Source organism: Oenanthe melanoleuca, chromosome 3 (assembly GCF_029582105.1).
Source record: "Oenanthe melanoleuca isolate GR-GAL-2019-014 chromosome 3, OMel1.0, whole genome shotgun sequence".
NCBI classification, from domain to species: domain Eukaryota; kingdom Metazoa; phylum Chordata; class Aves; order Passeriformes; family Muscicapidae; genus Oenanthe; species Oenanthe melanoleuca.
Window position 1 is genome coordinate 44,278,986 of NC_079336.1, and position 24,178 is coordinate 44,303,163.

The 24,178-nt window shown below is 38.3% G+C and overlaps 1 protein-coding gene across 1 annotated transcript in view; it reads right to left on the bottom strand.

Moving 5' to 3' along the window:
* Positions 1–2,680: 2,680 nt before the first annotated feature.
* The window catches only part of LAMA4 (laminin subunit alpha 4), a 98,813-nt gene continuing 77,315 nt past the window's right edge, over positions 2,681–24,178 (bottom strand). Inside the window, exons 26-38 of the mRNA XM_056487228.1 lie at positions 21,337–21,472; positions 20,077–20,214; positions 18,455–18,588; positions 17,064–17,228; positions 16,212–16,365; positions 15,343–15,533; positions 13,657–13,846; positions 12,674–12,829; positions 11,715–11,874; positions 10,702–10,832; positions 7,899–7,992; positions 6,800–6,919; positions 2,681–5,388 (exon numbers count right to left, since the gene is read on the bottom strand). Coding sequence (XP_056343203.1) covers positions 5,243–5,388; positions 6,800–6,919; positions 7,899–7,992; positions 10,702–10,832; positions 11,715–11,874; positions 12,674–12,829; positions 13,657–13,846; positions 15,343–15,533; positions 16,212–16,365; positions 17,064–17,228; positions 18,455–18,588; positions 20,077–20,214; positions 21,337–21,472 — 1,915 coding nt within the window. The 3' untranslated portion in view covers positions 2,681–5,242. The remainder of the gene's footprint in view (positions 5,389–6,799; positions 6,920–7,898; positions 7,993–10,701; positions 10,833–11,714; positions 11,875–12,673; positions 12,830–13,656; positions 13,847–15,342; positions 15,534–16,211; positions 16,366–17,063; positions 17,229–18,454; positions 18,589–20,076; positions 20,215–21,336; positions 21,473–24,178) is intronic.

Consider the following 24,178-nt stretch of genomic DNA (forward strand, 5'->3'; position numbering starts at 1 on the left):
TTCCCAAATAGATTACTTGTAATGCTGGTGCACAAAAAAAATAAATTTGTTAAATAGAAATTTTAATCCTTTATTTGTTCCTAGATATGACCTGGTATGCTGTAGAAATTAATTGTAGATCTACAGGAAAATAAAGTTATAGTAAATGACTATTTTAAAAAAACTTCCCTGGAAAGATTGTCTGTGTATTACAATTATGTATGTATTGCAGCAGATAAAATATTGTACAATACAATATAAGAATGCATTATATACAAGAAATAGATACACAGGCTAATTTTGTAAAACTTAATTGAATCATGTTGTTCTTCAGAGAAAGTAATGTGGCCCATGCTTACTCAAGTGTCATGTATGAAATATGTGAAAAGGACCAATGGCTTTCGTGTTATAGAAATGTAATACTGCCTCAAACACATCTTTTCTATAAACTAATCACAGTGTAAAACTACATGAACATTAATCAGGAAAGTGGGTAGTAATTTCTCTCTGGACAGACTAGATGTGACCTATAACTTAATTTTGTTCCCTGTGTTTTTTTGAAGTGGTCCAAACTTGCAGGCTGTGCTATGTTCTTGCTATTAGGTTCAAACTGCTTCTATACTTCTTGCCTGTCATGTCCTTAAAGTCATCTCAGAGAAGACATGTCTTCTCTGCCTTAATTAAGGTTAAAAGCAGTACAACATGGCTTACAAACATCCTAATGCTTAATTTAAATTCTACAGAATATCTTAATATTATTGTATCTGACTTTCTTTCTTCTTGTTTAATTAGCTCCACTTTCTACTTGTTTTTTTGTTAGTTGTCAGTTTTTGTGTTGTATGTCCCATGAAGATTCAGCTTAGTGAGATTCACTCTATTGAATATGTTGCAACAAGATGCTCTGAGCTCTGGCTTCCAGTGTTCTTTAAGTGGTCTGTGAAGGCAAATGTAAGGTGATAAGGTGATTATTCTCTCTGAGCTCGGAAACACTGTGAATTGTAGATGCAACTGAGATTCATGTTCATGTGGGGATATTTTTTAGCTGCCAAAGGAGGGCAGGAAGTAGCCAGTTTGGCTTGATGCATATGCTCAGATGTTTAATGGAACAGTCAGCTCAACTCTGTGAAAGAAATACCCAGACACTTGACTTTCTGTTTGGTATAGTATAAAATGCATGAATCAATACAGGTCCTCTTGGAGACACTTTTGTCTATGTTAATCATTTAATCAACAGGCTTTTGATAATATGTGTTTCTTATCCTTAATTTCTCTGTAGTATTTTGCTGATGTGTTATACAGGAATGGCGTTCCACGGCTTTGGAACTCAAACTGAATAATTGTATGAGTAACGTACTATGTTAGTTAGTGGAAGTGAATTGCCATGGACCACAGTGAATCTGTGAATAACCTTTAAATCCCATGCTGTAACAGGAGCCAAAAGTACATCACAAGTTAAATATGTGTGCTATGCTTTCAGCATCTTTTTAATAACAGTCATTTGACTGTTTAGGTTGTGTGCTGCTGTAGGGAGAATACACTGGAATTTCAACGAATGTTATCCTTTGATTTATATCAGGTCTTAGTTCACATATGAAGGTCTATTGTTTGTAATTTTATTTTTTTCTATTTTTTGTTTGTTTGAGGTTTGTATTTTTTTAAATTCAGAATTGTTGTATTTTGGGAACATACTGTCAGGCTTGTAACACTTCATCTTTCATTTTTCTGGTCAGGCTGTTGTCCATAATCTGGATTCTTGAGAAGAGTGTTCTCTACACATCTTGAGATGTAAGAGACAGAGGGGACTGAGATCTCATTTAAATCCTCTATTTTGAAGCAGTTTCCTGAGCGTTTGGTCTTGAAATTGGTTTCTTTCTTACATAGTCATGCAAATGTCCAACTTCAGAATATATTGGGATACAATGACAGCGTAGATGCAGCCCTGATTTAGATAATGGCTATAACAACACTTATTAAAACCCTGAAGGTGGCAGAGAAAAGTTATAATCTCCTTAGGGTCAGTGCTCATTTTTTTAGGCTTTCTGCAGAATTTAGATAGTTATATTCGTGTTAAAAATGGAAATGGAAAAATCTGACAATGTAGCTCAGAATTTGAAGTTTTTTCCCAAATCTTTGTAGATGAAGGGTCTTGTACTTTGGAGCTATAATTTTTAAGATAGATACAGAAGACAAATTGAATTCTGGGGAGATTTCTGCTTAGGCAATTGCCTTCTCTTAAACACCAGCAGCCTTGAAATGAGTGCAGAGGTATGTGCAATACAGTGCATCACATACTGGCTTTCTTTGGTGCATATGAAATGGTAATTTTAAGGTCTATGTGGGTGTTTGGGGCAGGGAAATTTGCATTATTTTCTGCTCTCTCCTGAGTCTGCAGGTTTCCTCTGGTTTATAGTGTTTTTGGACACCCTGTTCTGCAGAGAGAAAACCCACCCCACTGAAGACTAGAAGGGAAAATTGAGGAAGGCATCCTCCAAAATAGTGCTTATGTTTGATTAGCTGATGATATAGTAAGGAGAAATAAATTGAATAGTACAGTTTCTGAATTTTAATAGGTTTTTATTCACATACTGTTTTAGTGTATTTTTAGTTTTCCATATATAAAGTATGCAAAGGACTGATTAAATCAGAAAAGTCATTCTTAAATGTAAATCCACAGAATGAAACCAAATCACATTGCAGCGAATATGGCTAAGAGAAATATTGTTTATTCACAGAGCTTGGATGTGGATATGAGAAAATGTGCTTTGGTTTGAAGTAGGTGTGAGACAGAAAAGCATTCCAAGTATGTGTGCACCAGTTAACATACAATGCTCCACTTAATACCAGCATTCACTAAACTCTGATGCTCTTAGAGGGCACAAGCATTTGCTATTCCTGGCTATCTCTGCTGAACAGCTGCAGGCAACTCAAAAGGAATTTCAGTAATCCTTGTAACCAGCCTATCTAAGCAGGGAATCTGCTGTTCTTTTCTCTCCAGCAATAGGGTCCTGGAGACCAGGGCCTGAGGAAGCTTAGATCAGGTTGTGGTGTCATGAGCTTTTTTGAGCCAATCTAACAACTCACTGGTGCTGGGAGGAAAGAGACTTCCTTTTTTACCCCTGCTCTCAGCTGTGCTGCTCTGACACCATCCATGGCCTCTGTAACCACAGGGAACCCAGCTCACTGATCTGAGGACATTTGCCCTCAACAGCAATTAAAAACAAAAAATTTCCCAAAGCAAAAGCCCTAAATTTCTGTTCCATTTCTGGGTAGTAGCTGGGAGCAGGAAAAAGCTGAGCAAGCATACTGATTTTGGTGCCTGAGACAAAGATGGCATTTGAAGGCAACTGGATTTAGGGATCCATGCCTGATCCAGAGAGACTGCAGAGGGATACACTTACTGCTTGCATCTCAGGTATGAACAGTGGGCTTTGGAGTGATGAAAAGAAGGGTCTAAATATCACTCCTGTGTGAAGGGGGCATCTGTAATCTTAGAGTTGGAAAGGGAATCAGTCCGTGTAGCATATTGCCTGAGAGCTTCAGGGAAGAGAAAGGGGGATGTGTTCAGGAGAAGGCAAGCAGAACAGGACTGGGGCTGAAAGTATGATCAGAGCTGGCAAGGCTGGTGAAAAGAGGGGCAGTGGCTACTGGAGCCACACTGTGGTCACTTACCACACAACACTGGACTCTAGAGACAAGTGGAGAGTCTGTGATGGGATCCCAGTTGCTGGAGAGTTCCTGTGTATCCAGAGGTTTCAGTTCTTTATCCAGAGTAAGCCAAGTCTGTTGCAATACATCAAAACCCTTTTTCCACCCTACTGAGAGTAGTAGGGAAGCTGCTGATGAGTGCTTACATATGTATCTTATTCTAATGGCTCTTCCATCTGTCCATGCTTTCAAGATCTTTGGATTCCAGTTTTCATATTTGTGTTTTCCAGATGAATTCTTATTGATTTTTAGTCTCTAGGGTGTTGTCCTTTATTTTTGCTTTCATAGTTTCCTGCTTTGCAGCTGGTCATGTTTTGAGTTGGTTCCAACAAAGATTTGCACAGTGACCATAAAACTTTCTATAGCATTACGTTTTTCTTTAAAGAAATGAAAGCTAAATGGCTTTGATTCCTTGTAGGTGATGTCTGAAGGGACTAAGTTTTGCGAGTGACTTGTGTCTATTTGGTGTGCAAGCCTACTGTGAGTTGAAGCCTACTATTAACTTCCATCTACCTTCTGTGGTCATAACAAAGCTCAGGTTTGCAGCCCTTTGCTTTCTGTTTACATCTTCCTCTTTCACTCTTGGTTCCTCTGCTGCAGTGTATCTTCCAAAGGAACATGTTCCTTGTTTGAGGATTACTGCTGTAAACTGAAGTCCTGCAGAAGACTCATGGGGAAGTGATGGTTCTCTGTGATAAGGGAGTCACCTGAAACTGTGACTGTGATTCTGCTGTCTACGCTTCATATTTACTTGTGTAACACTAGTGCAAATGAGATCACAATGAGACTGTGAATTTAGTGCTGTGTTTGTATATGAGTGCATTTAAAAATTCAGAGAAAAAAACTTGAAATTTGGAATTGTCTCTAAGGCAAGCATTACTCTAAAATTACCTGGTTTAGGTGAATGAGCATACGTATAAAGCATCTGTTTTAAAATATATACATCCTCTCTTCATATTGTGCTAGAACATATCCATGAAGTCTAGAAGTGGAATAGAAATTTTAATTTTTCATTGTAAGCTTACATAATTAGTATACTCTCTTCCCCCCATTTTATTTGAGGAATATATAAATGAGTTGAATGGAAAATTTAAAATATACAGTAAGATCATTGAACTGTATTTGTGATGTAAAACTGTTATCTAGTTTTATTCTTTAATGTGCATTAGCAGATATTTTTCTGTGGGAGAAAGGGTGACTAAGATATGGAATGAAATTATGTAGAGGATCTATTTTGAAAGTAACATATTTAATATAATTTTAATTTATTTTATAACCTCATATTTTCATGTAACAGACTGGCCACACGTACACTATAAGAAATGGTAAAGCTCACTCTTGTGGTATATTAAGAGAAGTGCAGAAGCAACAGCTTTTATTCTTCAGTGATTTTTGTTTGCGTGTAAGTATTAGAAGTGACCTCCCCCTCCCACCTTCCTGCTTTCTGTAGATGTAGCTTTCATATTTTCATTCTTCTTGTCTTGCTGGCCACGGTTGCTTTTGTTCTGTTTTTCTTTCTGTGGTCTAAGGAACTGTTCAGAATTGATGCAGTGCACTATCAGGCTGCTGGACAGGTATTAATGCTTACAGCGCCACTAACCAAAGCTGCTTTACTGAAACTCACTGGCTTTTCATCAATCATGAAGTTACGAATGCAGCCAATGAAGGAATTGCGTGTAGTCAGGCTTGATGTTAGCAGAGACTCTGCAAGAAGGAGATTTAAAAAATGAAATAAAAATGTAGAGCTCATGATGGGCAAAATAATCAGTTTGGTGGCATAGTCTTTTAACTTTGCTGCTAAGTAAAGCCCCTCTGAATCTTCTTTTAAAGCATTTGGCCTACTGCCAGCATCCTAGAGGCCATTAAAGCATGGTTAGTTATCTACAGTTATGTAAAGCTCTTGGTACTATATTATCAATAGAGACACAATTTTACATTTTGTGACAAGTACATTTTCCTTTAAGTAAGAGAGTAGATGAGTCCCAGTGTCTGTTTTTGTAATTTAACATCACTTGTATTGTCATCTGTGTCTGATTTGTTAGTTTGCATCCAGTTTGCTGGATCTGCATGGCATTATTTGGTATTATATCTTGTTTGTTGTTCTGAAGTTCTGTGTAAGAGTTTCCTGTGCCAGGCTGATAATAGCATTATAGAGCCAATGTATGGCATTGCTTTACTATTCTATAATTAATGTAGAAATAGAAGGCTCTATTATGAAGCAGAACAGCATTTGCAATTAGCCCTTTATATTACCTCTCTGGGAAGAGTTTTGTCCTAATAAAATTCCAGTTTGGATTTAAAGAGTGAGCAGGCATCTGTGCATAGATTTTATTATTCCCTTTAGGCTCATTTTACCTCCTGGTAGTGTGGGATGCATGTGAACACGATGCACTCAAGCCACTAATCCAAGATAAGCATTATAATGAATTTTGTAGTTAGAGCTGTTAATGATTGACATGCAAGGCTCAGAGAAATAATGCTGCATGTTTTCAATGAGAAATGTGCTGGAGTTGACTTAAAAATTGAATCACGTAATGTTGATTACAGTTTGTATATGAACCCCAACAGAGTAGCTCTGTCTGTTGAATAAGGGAGGGAAATGTAGTAATCTTGGCCTGTGCTACACAGATGGTCTGTGAGTCACAAAAACACAGGAGCAGAAATCTGTCTAATAGAAACCCCTAGTCGTTATAAGAAACTCCATGTTTTGTCTTGTGTTCAAAGATGTCATTGCTGGAAGAAGAGGAAAGAAGCCTACCAGCAGCTAAACCCTGGGACTCCAGTTACAGTAAGTTTCCAATCCCATAAATAAATCACTTCTTAGAAAAACAGTAAGGCCACATGGGAAGGTAAAATAAAAAAAAAATAAATTCTGTTTGTAGTTGGCTGACTTCTCTTATAAATCCATACCTTACCCTCCAGCAGCTGTGAATGTTTTAATTTCAATGAAGCAGCACATCTTTTTCTTTGAGACCTTGCAGCTCAAGCCTTTGAATTTTGCCAGGGTGTTCACATATATTGTTCTTTTTTGAGATGAAAACTTAGTCTTTATGCTTTCTGTGGAAACAGGGTTGAAATCTAAGAACAATGTACCACAAAGGTACCAGAAACATACCTGGTACACCTCCAATAAACACTGGCTCCCTGTGGTAAATTGCCTTTGGATTCAGTGGCCCCACCACATGGTTGACTTCAGAGTCTACATCCAGTTGCACCACATTTGCATCTCTAATAACTGAAAGGAGAAGGAGCAGGGATCAGCAAGAAATAGCACGTGAGTTTTGTATGACAGACAGGAGTTATCTGTTTGGTGTGAGTAGCTGATTTAGTGTTTGCTAGATTGGGTGTGAGCCATCAGTGACGATTTGTGGGTGGATTCTGTCACAGAGCAGGGCTGGTGAAGATACAGTGGGAGCAAGGGTGCTTTTGAGTGGGACTCTTGATCACTGGTGGCAGAGTTTAGGCTCCAGGTTATGAACATACAATGTCTTGTGGCTTAAAATAGCCGTTTGCTCAATCACTCCCAACCAGGGATGTATTAGAATGGGGTGAGGCTTCTCCTTTGCTTGTACGCCTGGATTGCCTTCAGAAGGGAACCAGAATTCTTGTGGAAAGGGTGCAGACTCAGATTGCTTCTGCAGTGATAGTGGAGGACATCCTAAATCAGCATATAAACTGGAAGATGAGGCAGTTCAAAGTACCCAGGGCTTAGAAGTACGTTTTGCCTTTCAAAACCAGGAAAGAAGGATGACTGCTTGGCACAGAGGCACAATCCCAGCTGTAGACATCTCTCTATTGTGAGCAAAAGGTTCCCCACATCTGTCTTGTTATTTAACTTTTAAGAGCAGTACCTACTGCATTCTATCAATTTAGTTAATCTCTAATTGGGAAGAATATAATCTGGTATGTGAATTAGGACAGGTTGCCAGCATATCAGCTAGGTTGCTTTCTGTTCTTTGAACAAGGAGCTTCCATCTTATTTTGTTCTTCTTCTTTGTAGGAGCCTGTGCTTGTCCTCCCAGGAAACTCTACAGTTCTGTGTCTGAGGGATAAATAAGACCGTGTCTTTCACACAAACTTGGGTCTTGGCAGGTGAAAAAGAAGAACTGAAAACAGTTGTGCACTGCCAGTGCTCTAGCCCATGGAGATGGGTATCTGGGGAGCAAGAGATGGGCTTTGTTACCTTAATTAGGGGATGATCACCTTTCACTCACCTGCAATTCGATGCCACCTGCCATCGCAGAGACTCTGTTTCAGTGTCACTGAAGTTGAAAAATCCCTGATTCCATTATTCAGTTTCACAGTAACCTGAGGGAAAATAATGTAATCATCACTGTAAACCCCCTCCTTTTCTCTCTTTACTTTCTGGTGTAATAATGTTGTATTCTCCACTCAAAACATGTCAAATATCCAAGAGAAAGGAAAACACGACTTCATTAAATTCTTCAAAATAAAGTACCTTTAAAATCCAAATTTAGTTTTTTGTTTTTTTTTTAATTGTTCAGATTCAAGAGTTCTGAGACATTCCTTATCTCAAGGAAGAGTTCAAGAAAAGATTTGAAAACAAGAGCTAATTTCGCTCATTTACTAGTACTGATACTGTATAATTTCCTGTGTCGTAAATTATTGTTTGGATAATGTTTTGTATGTAATGTTAATGTATGGATAATCAGATAATGTTTTTGGCATCTTGCTAGCCACTTAATAAGGAAAACAGTCATGAAAAACCCAAGTATAAACAAACAGACAAGATATGAGAAAGGAAAAATAGCAAAATTAAGAATTACTTTTAAGTTACTTGTTCAAGCTCACCAGTAAGTCTCTGGCAGAGCTAGAAAGTGAACAAAATTCTGAATTTTGCACCTCTGCTTTAGTTAATGGATTAATATCTTTTTGGATGGAAATGTTCCTGCAGCAGCAGTGTCATGCCCCTGTTGTGGGACATGAGATTCCTGTTGGTGATTGTCAGAGAACTCTAAACTCTGAGTCCAACCACTCAGGCTTTTCAAATGTTGAAGATGTCCCCGATTATGCTGACACTGTATTGACTGAAAATCTCAGAATCATAGAATGGTTTGGATTGGAAGGAGCCTTAAGAATCATCTTGTTCCAACCCCCATGCCATGGACAGGAATGCCTTTCATGAGATCAGGTTACTCAGTCACATCCAAACTGGCCTTCAATATTTAGTGGGATGGAGCATCCACAGCTTTTCTGGGCAACCTGTTCCAATGCCTCAGCACTCCCACAGTTAAGAATTTCCTCCTAATATCTAATTTAAATGTACTGCCAGTTTGAAGCAATTCTTCCCTGTCCTGTCACTACATGCCCTTGTAAATAGTCTCTTGCAAGGAAACAACTTACATTTAATTATAGAGGATCTCTGTTTTGATACAGTTGTAACAAAAAGATTTTTTTTTCCCCCAGAAAGGCACCAACCAACACAACAAAAATGATCCTCATGTTCTATTTTATCCACCCTTGGACAAAATGTATAGATTAAAGGAAATAAAGAATCACAGGAGACAGTGATACCAGACAAGCTGTAGTGATAGAGCTGTGTACATTTAAAAAATGACTTAAGGTTGCTGATCTTATTTGTCCAGCAGAAGTTTTCACAAAACAGGTCTTTTGTAATGCATTCAAAGAGAGCAGATAGTTAATGCTAAAGAAACACAGATCCTTCCTAAGAAGGTACTGAACTGCTGCAGTAACAAGCAGGGAAGAGCTGCTTTTCCAGGGTGAATTTTGTTTCTGAATTGCATATGCATTATATAGGAAGTGAGGTTTGAAGCAGTGAGGGAAGCAGCACCTTTTGTTAGATCAATTTGTACAGATGGGAAAACCAGACAAGTTACTGGACATGCAGAACTCTGATTAGAACTTTGCACAAGAAGTGCTATACTGGACCAGTTCTGGACAGACTCAGCTTTTAAGTGTGGCATGATACACATCTGCACAATGTACTTAAGAATTTCTCTGTTACTTCACCAAGGACTAGATACAGGGGTAAGAATGGGCTTAATCTTACCTATCAGCTGTCAAAAGTTAGGTGCCTAAATGAAGCACCTGTTCTCTCTATAACCAACATAGAAAAATAAATTCTCTGAATAACAGAGAATTTATTCACCTCATTTAGTCTCCTAATTAGACACCTGCTTTAGGATGAGTCACTCTGCTGTAGGTGCCTGCTCTTGCAGAAGAGGTGAGAGTGTTTCCTGAGGTGTTGCATTTCTGACTGAGGTACAGCCAGCCTCACTTAAATACCCTTCCACTTTGATTGGCAGGTGTATTGCAGTGATTGAAGAATATCCACACTGCTTAGTGTCTTGACTGCTCTGAGTTTCTCCTATGCAGGAAAGACCAGAAAACTGCCAAAATCTCCTATGCTCTAAATCTTTGCTTGTGTTGTTGACTTAAGACTGAAGTTTATTACTCTATATGTGTAGTGTGTAGCATGAAGAGATTCAGATTTTATCAATTAATACAATAAAAAAAATAGCAATAGCAGCAACTATCTTGTGAGTTAATTTCAAACCTATCTCCTTCATTTGAAATCCAGAGCCTGTAGAAACCAGGCCAACAGACAATCAGAACTTTTCTTTCTATCACTCTTTCTATCACACATATATCTGATAAAGAAAGAAGAGACTGAGTGTAGCTCAGACTTATCTTTTAAGAAATAAAAATTTCTTCATTGTTACCTTACTAAATGTGATACATTTTTAATGTGTGGGTGAAAGAGCAGTGCCAAAGAATTAGTGCTTTTGCCTCTTCAGCTGGTAACAGAATATTTATGTCTGTGTCATTAAAGTGATCTGATCTTGTCTCAAGGTGTTATTTTTAGTATTTTAAAATAGATATTTGGCTTACCTAATCTAAGCTGTTATTATATTTAGGGGAGAATAAGAATCAGTTAATGGCAAATTTGTAAGACAAAATCTGCATGTAGCAAAGCCCAAGTAGGTGGAAGAGCAATCAGACAAGGCAGTGGAGGAGATGTGACCTTCTTTATACCTGTCCATTTCTCATGTGCATATTCAGGTACTCTCCATTCACACTGTGGCCATGCAGTAGGATTCCTGAGCTGCTTCGGGGACGTATTTCAAAAACAACCTCAAATTTCAGGCCTAAACTGAAGGATTCATCTGTGAAGGAAAAAGAATAACATTATTTTTGTACTGAGTTAGTGATGAAATTTGACATTTATTCAAAGTCAAAATAGAACATCAAACTCAGGGTGGATTTTATTTGCCCCAAAAACTATTGAAGTATGAGATAGCATGGTGTGCTGTCAATGACCCATTTCAACTTTTGCTTTGATTGTGTTTGCTTGGAGTACTAATAAAGGTTTATTTACTTTTCTCATTATTTAAAAAATGAATTTTTTTTTTAAATATTTCTTAGCAATGAAATGGACAGCAGAAAGTTAATGATCTGTATTTTTTGGCAGTTTCTTATTGTGCAATTTCCTAGACACTCAGCAGTCATTATTGAGTGAGTGGGAGTTCCCTTGAGCTTTGATGATTCAGTAGAAGAAACTCCCTTCTTCAAGCTGATGACAGGCCAGGGAGCAAATTAGAAACACTTGCCTGATTCTTCTTGGTGCTGCCAGTGAATAGGTTTGTGCAGTTTCCTTTCTTTTTCAGATCAGAGCCTATGTGACCAAAACACCCTCATAAAACTCTTCCTGAACACAACAGGACTAAATGACAGAAAATATGTGTTCTGTCATGCTGCTCTGTATCAAAACATGCAGAAAGCCTTTCTGCAGGATTTTTTAATTTCATGTTGTTTTATTAATTAAAAAAAATAAGGGACGACCTTATTGTCATCCCTTATTGATGGTGTACTTGCTCTTGCCTACCACAATAGTGGTAGCTTGCTTATCACAATAGTGATCTGTTTCTGATAATCCTTACAGCTCACAGCCTCAGAAATTACCACACCCTTTAGTGAGAAATGCCATTCTGAAGCACAGTGAATCCTACAGTCTTATCTTGGGATACATTAGTTTAGGAGTAGATTACCAAGGACGACATATCCTCCTTCTGATGAAAAGTATGTTCCTGCTTCTGATGGGCCTTCAAAGCAAGGTGTTACACTAAATGTCTGTGAAGCTGAAGTAAGGGATCTTCCATTGAGCTGTAAGTTGCTGAGACAACCACTAAAGCTGTAGACAGAGTTAATCTGAGGGGTAAAAAAAGCTTGATTAGTAAATAAACTGATTGTGGAAGGGAATAGATTCCTCTGTCCTTATTTTTACTTGTTTATAAGCTCTAAGGCTGTGATTGTCTGGCACATCAGTTTTGAACTAAAAAACAATTTCCGGAGAAGGGAAGCAGGAAAAATGATTCTCACAGCCTCTCATGTCTTTTTGATGACTTCAAGGCAATTCCAGTTTGTGTTTTTCTCCAACAGTCCTTACTGAACTGTGAGAAGCAAAGCACAACTAGGGCAAGGCAGTGCTGTACATATACCTCATAGCCTCAAGGCAAGACAGGGGTCTAATTTTTCAGAGTAGTTTATTTCTCAGTCTTGTTAGGCACATAACATTAAAGATTATCTTGAAAGAGATATGTTCATTTTAGGTTTAACACTCTGTTCTGTATACTTCAGTACCAAGCTGTAGAACAGGATCCTGACCTCCAGGTATTGTCTTAAAACAGAGGTACTAGGAGAACATCAAAATGTCTCCAAAACTCATTCTGTATCAGACTTCAGGGTGAAATTGATCTTGCCTAATTGTTACTTGTTACTTGTCTCGTCAAATTTTGGATGTCACTAGGACTTTTCTGTTCCTCATGGACCCAGCCAGCACCAGCCCAGCCCTGTGGAACCTTTGCTCCACACATGAACTGATCTGCCTGCTCCTCAGCAGGATGAGGGTCAAGATCTTAAAGAGCTTTTGTCTGAGCTACCCCTACAGCCAGCTATTGTATTACCTCTACATGGAAGTATAGGGTCTGTACATAGAGGTCTGCTTTACCTGGATGTTTTTTACAGCCTTCCCAGGAGCTACACCTCCAATATAGAGTGGTTCAGTGACTTGCCAAGTGTTCACATTCCCATCAAAAGGTTCTTCTAGTACTCGGAGACCATCAATTATCAAGCGCCCAATATTCTTGTCTCTAATAAATATCACCTAGGAAGGGAAGAAAAAAATGTGGAAGATTACTTTCATCTGTTAGGAGATCACTGCTGTGCAGTGGAAGAAGATGAGATATTTGAGAAGAAAAGTGTGTGAGTGATACTTTACAAGCCTGTTTTGCCAACTGCCAGTATTCTTTGCTGGACAACTCTCTTTTTTCACATTCATATGAAGGCTAGATAGTAAAGCTGCTGCCTTTCATACATTTTGGTGTACAAGACAGAGGTAGTTAAGGTGCCATGAAGTCTACTGATCTACCTATTACTGTTAACATTTTCCCAGTCGTCGTTAGTTTTATGGTATGGATTCATCCAGCCTGCTTTAAACACTTAAATGCCCTAGCCAGTAGTTTAGTTACTGTAGACTTCCTCTGTAGTTAATGAGGAGAGAGAGAGATACCCACAGAGGGAAATTCACCTTGACTCCTAAAATTGTCTTTTTATTTTCATAGACTACTGAAGTAGCCTAAGACAGCTGTACTCATTTCTTAGGCACTTCAAAGACATTTGCTGAACAAAATTATTCTGGTCCTTTCTTTCATACCTCATTTAACTCTTAATTGCCTTACTGCTCTGCTTGTTTCCTTCATTTCTGTTCAGCTGTTAGTGTTGGGAATTGCTGAATTTTTATAACTGACTCACTTTCCTGTCCCTTGTTAATGACTTAATAAAATGCTGTGTGGAAGATCTAAAAATATTGATGGAAGTTTCTCAACATATAGGTGTGTTTATGAATACATGAATGAAAACTCCCTGAGCTGTCACATGGGCAGTGTCTTTACTGCAGACTTAACATCATAATGATTGCTTTCTTTTACTTACATTGTGCCACAGACCATCATTGTATTTCTCTTGGCTCTTAATCCTTATCTTCTGGTGACCAGCATTAAACATAAAAATGAGTCGGCCATGAGCAACGAAAAGAGCCATGAAGTTGGTCTCTTTTTGGTCCGAAATGTAGAGAATCATTCCATGGGATGAGTGAGTTTTCAGACTGATAGAGAATTGAGCTCTGGCACATAAAAACACAATATTAACATTAAAGCAGATACATTTGATTTAAATCAAGCAGGCAGAGGAAGACTGAGATTTTCCTTTCATCCAAAGAAATACTCATCATTATGGAAGTGATGTTTCTGAGAAACATTCTGTGATGGTTTTTTGAGCAGAAGTCAAAGTTGGAGAAGAAACTGCCTGGCAAGGAACTTGTTTTCAAAAATTAAAATCTCTGGAGTGAATAAGTTCAGTGCAGACCACCAAAATCAGACACTACATTTTCCTTTCATGTCAAACAGCAATGTGGGGGAATTTTTAAGTGTGATGGCATGGAGGCCTGATGTTTAATGTTATTCAAGACTTGATTGAAGCTTCCCTTTCCTTGTAATTCCTTGCGAAGTCCATGGGAAATTTTACCATTGTTGGTTTGATATTGTCACAGTGAAAATTTCTTAAGTGATTGCTGTTATTGCTTAGGTCTAAAACATGGCAAAGCTGTATTGGTGTAGGACAGTGCCAGAACTGATTCCTCTTTCTTCTGATGTCAGGTCTAAGCTAGTTTCCATTCTTCATATTGTCTCAAAGATCTGTAAGTTCCCAATGGCATGTGTGTGTACATTCCACAGACACTCAGTCCCTTGCCAATATCAGTTGTTTTAAAATGACACAAATAATTGTTTTTTCAAAATGAACGTTACAAGAATGAAGCTTTAATAACATTTGGAAAATAAATATGTGTTGTAGGAATGAAGGTGGGATGATGATACTAGAGTATGGGTTTTCCTTCATGTGGGTACCATCACAACTGGCCTAAGCAACACCCTATTGAATTAAAATTAACATAATTATTTTTAAATTTAAATCAGGAAAGAACACTCTTTTTTCTGAGTTAGTGGTCTGGTATGCTTCCAGGAAGTGATGTGTTGTTGAATTTATAGTCTTTAATGGAAAGCATTAAACCAAAATCCTTGTTGCATTTTGAATATTGCATGACACGTTCTGTGGGAGCATGAATATTAAATGTCAGCAGTATCTGAACTCATTATTACTTAGATTTCCATTATGGCTTGAATTGGACAAGGTTTTCATAGCTTTATGTCTTACTGCACTCTGAAGATTCCTATCTATTTAACTACTGACAAGGTCCACTCAGCATGTTATTGCTTCCTTTCTGCTTTACTTCTTGTGTAAAGAGACTGATTATTGTGCATTGCTTGTATAGAGCTAACATCCTCAAAAGCTTCACACAAATGGTCAAAGAGACACATTTTGTTAATATGCAATGCAGATGACACAGGAGGGTTGTAACTGGAAGCACATTTTATGTTTTGCTCTTACTCAACTGAAGCACCTCTTAATATAACCTAACAACATGCTCTACACAAAATTTAGCCTAAGATATAGAGGAAAAAAGCCAGGATAACAGCAGAAATGTGTCCCTTTAAAAAAAAATTTGAAATGAATACTTCTCCTCCCCAGCATATTTAGTTTTTATTTCTAAAGCCACTTTACCTTTGACTGAAATCCTTTGGTATGTGATCAAATTCTTGCCGGCTGTTTGCTGTTCCTCCAAATTGATAGGCGTGTTCAGTTGCCTTGGGGTTCATGGGCAGGTGGCACTGAGGCTCTCTTTGCATGTTCACTTGATACAGTTTTTTGAGGCCGGATGAAGGCTGTGAAATCTTGTCTTTATCTCTTCCCACCTTCATAGAAAAAGAACCAGAATTTTTAGCTAAGATTGGACATAATAAAATAACAGTATCATTTATTTATGAACTAGCAATATATTGTTTCCCTACATAAATACCAAGATTGTTTCCAAGTCAAATTTTCCTTGAACAGATCTACTATCAATCCTGATTTAGGACAGAACAAGGGATAAACAAAATACTTATGTAGCTAACATAATTACAATTTTTTTGCCGTTTTCCTAATTAAATATTTTTCTTTCTGCTTTTGGTGATATCAGCTATGTTATAGGCATAAGAGGATATACTTGGACTAAAAATTCTGCATGCTGGAGGAAGGTTTTTTCCCCCATTTATATTAATGTGTGCTAATTATAGCCTGTAGAGAACCATACAGAAGTAGATGAGAACAGAAACAAGCTTTTTGCCTTCAGAGTACAGAAGAATTCAAAAAGGCTTGTTTCTGAAGTACTGTTTTGAAGAAGTTAGGTATTTTCTTTTAGAGTTCTAGCAAAAGAGAATGATGCAAGTGTAGGCCAGACAGATTGTGTCAGGACAATAATTTGCATGGAGTGTATAAAGGAACAGGATCCTTTCCTTCATATATGTGACATTGTCTAAGTGCATTTGAGATCCATAATTTGGAGAATTTTGGAAAACTCTAAAGTGGTCCTGCAGCAATTTGTATCAGACCTTTTTATTACGATTTCCTTTGGCTTTTGATGAGTTTTTTCCTTTCTTATGGAGAAGAGCAACTGGAGGAGATTCAACAGGGCATCCATACAAAGATGCCTGAACTTTCTCAGAGTACTTCTGGAAATCTTCCACTTCAACCTCTTGATCCAACCTGTGTTTCAAAGAGGAGATGACAAGAACAGCTTTTTTTTTTTTTTTTTTCTTTTTTCCAAGTATTAAAATTGTCTGTATAAACATCTCAGAACTGTACATTTCTAGTTTAAATTATATTAATTCTTGGATCATGGATAAAAGTACAGATTGATCAGTCAATGTATGGATAAAGAGGACAGCCTATACTACATATGCCTGTTTACATGCTGGCATAAACAGAGAATGTTAGTCTGAAGCATCAAATTCAACTTTAAAAATCTGTATAAGAACATTTCATAAAGCAATTAAGATCAACACATTCTGACCATTTTTGCATGACCAAAGTCCTAACTTCCCCAGCTTCTGTGAAATGCCTTGATATAATTTTGTTTCAAAGGCAGACCTGAAAGCTGCATAATATAAATGTAAATTACAGCTATGCAAATTATTCATTGCACCAGCAGCATTAGCAGGTGCAGTACTGGAATCTTATTTCATCAAGTTATTCCCACCTTGACAATATTTTAACCGAGCAGATCTGTGCCAACAAATTCCATGGCAAATAAGGTAAGAATCTTATTCACACATGCTGTCTAGCCTCACAAAATGAGACAGGAATTTTTATTGTGGCAATAAATCACTTCACATGAGCTGCTATTCAAGCTGTCAGGCAGGGCAGTGACTGCCTGTTAATGTGTTTGGGAGGATGTTACTCACCTAGTGAAGTAGGCGTTGCTTATGCAGCCAGTGAAGTTGGCTTGCTGTGTTCTGAGCGGAGAGCCACCAAAATAAAACTTATTGATGCTGTCTGAGCTTTTCCCTGCTCTGTCCTTTACTGGGTTCTTCTTGTTCTGTTTCTTGTCATCAACAGTCAGCTCGTACCTGCAAAGGCAAAGCATCCCTTTTGCAGGCTGGCTTTGGAAACATCAGTGCCAGTGGTCAGACAGCACAGTGCATGGACCCAAAACGCTCCGCTCAGTGCATATATCACTCAGTGCTCAAAGGCATGAGAGGACCTTTTGCTTTCAGCTGTGCAACAAGTAGCAGTGCATTGACAAAAGTCAGTACAGAGGCCCATGGATTTATTATTGCCCTGCAGTTAATTGTGAAGTCCAAAATTGTACAGTGAAGAGAGATAAACTAGGAGATTGCTGATGAAGGGATGGAGCCATCATTTGGGTAAAATGGGATCCAAGCACATGCTAATTGCTTATGCCCCTCTCCCTTTTTCCTTCTCTTTCATCACAGTGCACTGGTGTTTGAGATAAGACAGTACTTTTTACCTAACTTGATTTTGCAACCCACTAATCGTTGCAGAAGGCAGGAATGATTCTCTGGCTTTAATAATAAACTGAGCATACTAAAGCATCAGACAATGATTTTGTTTTGCAAACTGAGAGAAACATGACAATCCCCAAGGTTATTCCAAGGCACCTTTTCACACCTTCAGCTTTTCAAACTGTGGTTCTTGAATGTCAGAAGTCATAGGTACAAACCTTCATTTCATTAGGAGAGTAAGAATGCCTTGGAAGATTCTTAAAGTTGATTTGAGTATGTGACCTTCTGAAAAAATTTAAATGATAGTAAAACACAAATAAACCAAAGCTTCTAAGTCTTTCAAGGAGCACAGAGAGAGACTTATTCCCTACTGCTGTATTTAGTCGCATTTGTGGCTGCCAGTGCTAAAAATATTTTTAACATGTTTCACAGTGTGAATCCCAGATGAATGCTTTATGTGAAGATGCCTCAATTACTTTGGGGTAAACTGGGAATTGTTTTAACAAATTAGAAGAATCAATCCTGTTAAAAAATTAATCTCATGCTAGCCTTAAATGTTATTAAACTCTTTTCTTACCTGACAACAAAAAAGGACTAAGCTTTCCAAAAAGCTGTTTTAATTTTAATAAAAATTCCCGTCGTCTTGAGTTTAGGTCCAAGCTGGTCAGTTTTCAATCACATTTAAAAATCAGTCACTTTAAAAAGCCCCACTCAAATGTCATTTTAAAAGTGTGTGTAAAATAATAATGTGCTTTACAAGCACAAACAAATGTTTACAAGAAATATTTGTGTTCTGAAGGTAGGGAATAAAAGATGCTGGACAGCTTTACCTTTCTGGGGTGACAGAAGTAATGATGAAATGGGTTTTTCCATCATTGTAATTTCGGTCTGGTGACTGAATTTTGGTTCCGCTTGCATTTAAAACCACAGCACCTCTCTCCATAGAGATGGATAATACATCTGACTGAAATACAGACAAAAGCATCTTCATAAGCAAGTATTACACAGAAAAATTAACGGTTCTGTGAATTTTCCTATTGTATTTATTTTTCTTCTGGCTGTTTTTCCACATTTGTTCTTAATTTGCAAAAAGATATACTCTGAGAAGCAAATCAAGGGATGGTATAATTAGAATTTATACTCTTGCCATTTTTAAAGCCTGAATTCTGGGAATTCTGCTGCTGATTATGTATCATGTACCTGTCGCATGAGCTCCTTCCATGTAGCACGAATGTTTACATGTAATTTGTGTTTCTGGTAGCCTGGTATTTTATTGAGCAGCTGTTACTGCTGTCATAAGACCAAGACTTTTCCCCTTCTTCTAATTCCCTCTGATAGGACCCGTTCAATCACTCAAAATTATCTCAGAGATAAGATTTGCTATCTGGGTCAGGCATAAGGGATCACTGTGCCACCAGCAGGAATACTCTCAGTTCCATCAGAGCAAGCACTGCCACTGTGCACTGGTAGGAATCATTCTGTCTCATTCTGCCAAGAGCTAAATAGCTGAACTTCTGTTTGTTAAGTAGGGCGCTTGGCTCCTCATAGGATTGGAGCTGTTGAGTTAAAAACCCGAAGTGGTGTGCGAGGTCTCATTTATGCAAACGATGCGGGGAGCTGACACGGTTCCTGATTTCAATTTAAGGTAATACTCCAGGCTGCAGCACGTGGAAGTTTAGAAGTGGTTATCGGTGTCACACAGCCTTCCCTGCTGCACTGCTGATGATATTCTGCAAGCACAGCACAGCAGACACTTGGGGGTGGTTGCAAATGTTCTGTCATCTGAGCTCACGCTCGCTGCAGATGTCAGTCTGAGCCTGCAGGATCTTGGGATGGCTTTGTCTCACACAACATTTTGTGGGTGCAAGCCCGTGTCACACTTCTGAGGGGGTATTTGGAGCACCCTGGCTTCTGCAAGGAGCCATTCTCAAGTGCAGCTTTCCTCAGTCACACAAGGAGGTCTGAGTGCCATCTGGGAATACAAGCAACTCTCTGACTGATTTCTGTCAGCTCAGCAATGCTCAAAAAGCTGTGCCACTATAATTCAAGCAAATGTTGCTCCTAGGTGATTGTCTGCATGGCAAATGTCAAGTCCTTAATATTATTTGTACTTTGGTAGCACCTGCAGGTCCAAATAGGGATTGCAGTGCTGCTGAGCACAGCAAGATGCTCTGTGCATTTCTGCACTAAGGACTTACACGTGCATGAATGGATGCATGTTAATTCTAGGCATATGATCCACCTCTCAGCATCAAAATTTTGTTGAAGCATTACTAGTTTTCATCTGTAGATCAAATGCAAACTGTAAAAATGAGGTCACCAGTGAATGCTTCTATACTTCAGACTGCTTTCCCTGTCATTAAACCATAAAGTCAGAAATTGTATTATTCCCCTGGTATTCTCCTGGGAAAGATGAAAAGGTAAAATAAACAGTAAAAAACCAGATACTTACTCCTTCAGAATAGTAAAACAAGAGCCCACTGGGCTGCAGTGTCCGGAAATTAAAGCCTCCTTCGAACTCATTAAAGAGGGACACTTTTTGGCTTGATGCAATAAAGCTCTCGCCATTGAAATATGCATTGCGGGACATCTGTGTATTAAATAGAACAAAATTACAAGTACAGCTCAGAAAACATTCCAATAATACAAAGAATGAGGCAATTTTTTTAACAGTTGCAGCCAGTTCAGTTCTAAAAATCAATTTTTCCTGCATATCTTACCCTAATTTATATAGACTTTAGCTCACATCATGGGAAAATCTTGAGAAAGTGTAGCAACTTTAGACTAAGTCAAATTATTCCCAGCTTCCTGGGACCTTGGCCCCATCCTTAATCTGCTGATGTTAAAGAGCATGAACAGCAGAAGCAGAGGGGCTCAGATCCCTGTCTGAGCTGTGTGGCACTGAGTCACAGTTCCAACAGCTGATGTATTATTTTGTGTGCTGTGCTGAGTACTGGGGTAGGGTGGAGGGTGTTGGACGTGGTGGTCTATAACACTGAGTCTCATGAACAAAACTAGGTCCAAGGGAGGACAAATTGCAGATGGTTTCTGTGTTGAGAGAGGGTGAGGTTGTGTGACAAGTTCTACAAGCAATCCTTCCTCTTCACAGGTTTGCAGTGTGCCTTTTGATAGGCATGGGCACAGGATGGAGACCCCAAACACTGTCTGGATTTGCCAGCCTTGCATTGTAATGGACAAGTGATGAATGATAGAAGGGACTAGAAGCTAAATGGCAATTTTCTCAGAGCTAATGCTGGTGCTGTGTGTCACAGAGGAAAAGCTGATCAGGCCTAAAGGGAGAACTCATTTGAAGGGTGAATATTTTGCTGTCTTTTCCATTTCACACATCTGTATTAGGATGCATATAAGGGTGATTTATCTCGTAGCTTTAAGAAAAAATGGATTGCATTGGAATATTTCCATTCAGAATACAGTACATAATTTATTTCAGATTGAGTGTTCACACTGCAATTTCACATATGAGAAGAATTTTAAATGAAATGCCTTGTGCTATAGTTCAGAGTGAAAATTGGTTATTATGTCAGCAGGCTTAACAGATGCACACAAACCCCCCACCTCTGCCAGTCAATGAGTACATGGTCATTTTCTTGGTGGAAGACTGTCTTTCCATTGTTTGGAGTAAAACTCAAGCTCCCAGCTACATCCAGAGTCAAAATTTGCTATGCTATGTCACAAATGGTGTTATTCTTACCAGTGAATCCTCTGGGCACCCATAGCTGATTCCCAGGGTTCCTGGTTCTTCCAGCAAGTTGAAATCCTTCTTTTGGAACTGGAAACCCTTCATGCAGCCTTTAAAGCCGATGCTTCCTGCCAGATGTGAACTAATGCTGCAGGACAACAAAGCCAAACAAGATGCAGTTAGAATTTTGTTGCCAAGATGTTCTAAAAGGCCTGGAAGAACTTCAGTCATTTGCCTCACTAGTACCCAATTCTTGTAACTTTATGTAAGACAACTAATGAACCACATTCTATGTTTTGCAAAAGTCAAGATGCACCAATTATAGTAAATATTATGTATTTATAACTACTTAAAGCAAAAAGAAATGCATTTTAGTCTCAATTTTTTAGCTTTGACGGGAAGTTCTGATTTAGCTTTCCTGTCTTCCTTTTACTAGCAAACTCCATTCTTGCCTTTACAAGTAAATGGGTCTGTATTTCTTAAGAAAAATACCAACAGAGGTCAGGGAAGTAAGAGTAAGTTTTTCTTGCTGATATGTGGGTTTACATTATTTTAAATGTTATAACACAGGTTGATTATAATTGAATTTATCCTCACAGTTTTCAAGGTGTATGAAGTAATTTGGGTAAAATCACAGTGAGTCTGTGACAAGGACAAGGGCAAGGAACTTACATGGGGTCTACTGTGTGTTCCAGTGCAGGAGATAACAAGAGAACAAATACACTGAAGGAGTGGATGTGAAATCCAGTTTCCACCTGGCTGCCTGGAAACAGTCTGTCCTTTAAGCAAGATGTACCTGAGCAGTGGGACCCTCTTCACCTCATGTGACATGATACTGCTGACCTCTGCTACCTGCTCTCTTTGTCTATGAGTTACCTCATTGTAAGGCAGATATTGGGAACATGGCAGAATAATCAAGATCTGGAAATGCCCATTTTTTTTTTGCAGTGGCAAAAACAGACCATCAGGTGAAGCCATGCAGATGTACATGTACATGCCTGAAATACAGTGGGAGAAGGAGTGCTGTAAGGGCTGAATTTGCTCCTCAGTGAAATCAGCAGGAAGGAAAATCAATAGGAAGATTCCTGTCATCCTTACTGGGATTTGGACCAAAGTGTGGGGTATCAATTTGCCATGATAATCTTTACTCTGATTGACCATGAGGCTGGCTACATGTGACAAATTTGCCACATTTCTAGAAACAGGCTGTAGAAGAAAGGCTTTCACTTTAAGAAAGACCCCTGAGTTGATTTATTAACTCAGTTAAGAACTAAGTTCCCACTGCTCCTACCTACCCTTAGCTTTTTGCTTTATGCAGTGACTGAGGTGGGAGCAAATAACGTATAGTGGTACTTCCATATTTATTTATTTGGAGAAAAAAGGCAATTGACAGAGAAAAGTGCATTTGAAGTGAGTGAAAATTATGCTGCTTTAGAAGAATATTAGACTAGAACTGAAGACTAGACTAGAATGAAGGACTAGAACTAGTTTCCTCATGTTGCTGCTGCCCTGCAAAGCCAGTTAAATGTGAGTCTGTCTGCAAAGAGGAATCATAATATCATATCAGTAATAGATAGTAGTAGCAATAGAGAGAGTAGTACATCATCATTAGGATGCTAACTTATGCTCCTGATATAAACAGAAAGATGCCATCATATTTGGCCCATACTTTTTGCTGTCTACTCTTGTCAAGAGAATGAAAGCTGAGTACAATATCAGAGACAAAGTTGCAGCTCTGCTTAAATAATTTCTGTATATATTTTTTAACATTATAATTGATAATATTTTTTAATGCCTGTGGTCTTTTTTTTTTTTTTTTTTCTGATACAGCTTGTTAGTTGAGATGTTATTTTTCCTGCTTTGACAGTACCTTCCAGGTGTTTTTCAGAATAACACAATCTGCTTGGAAAACTGCAGGCATAATTCATGTGATTCATCTTTTATCCTATATTTGTGAACAAGTCTCATCTGCCATTGAGCTGCTCAATTGCCTTGATTTCTTGGTCCTTCTGGGCTTTTCCACTGTTCTTTAGGCTTGATTAATGAAAGTAATTTTCACCATGCTTCTGTACTTTCTTTCTAGATCATTAATGTATTTAATACCAACCCTGAGAGAGATCCTGTGAGCATGTGCTGTAGAATTTTTATATGAGAAAATTGAAAAATTACTACTATGTCCTATTTTCTTTCTGCTTTCTAATCCACTGCAGCCTTTTCTGTCTCCACTTCACTAGCTTTCTTAATAGCCCCTTATGAAAGACCTTTATAAAGAACTATTTGAAAGGACAGGTAAGTTATAATGTTTCTCCCTTGCCCACCACTTTACTTGCATGTTCAAATAATTACACGGGATTGAAAGGCATAATTTTTCTTACATGAAGTCTGTCACTATCTTAAAAGATTAAAGATTAAGTATTTTGTATCTCAGATGTTATTTTTCAGATCAAGAGTTTCGTCTGACAACAAAACAAAGAATACATTTTCATGAGATTTACCACTAAGTCCTGCATTTTTTTTTTTTTAATTTTTTGGGCTTTTTTTTTCTTTTTTTTTTTTAACATGGAGGGAATTCCTATTAGCAGTTGTGACACTTGTGACACTTGAAACAGCAGCTGGAGCCCTTCTGAAAATTCTGGCCTTGCTCTCTGACCCTGGGAATGAATACTGCTTATCAGAAGAGAATACTTTTCTCCAAGAGGCCAGTCTGCTCTCAGAGCATGACCCTGGGGCCTGGCAGATTCCTAGGGCAGGAAATGAGAGTTACACAGTCTACTGAGACTAAACTGTGCTTCTGTCAAATGGCACAATGGGAAAATGAGACCTTTTCTTTTCTTCCCACGCCTCCACAGAGCCA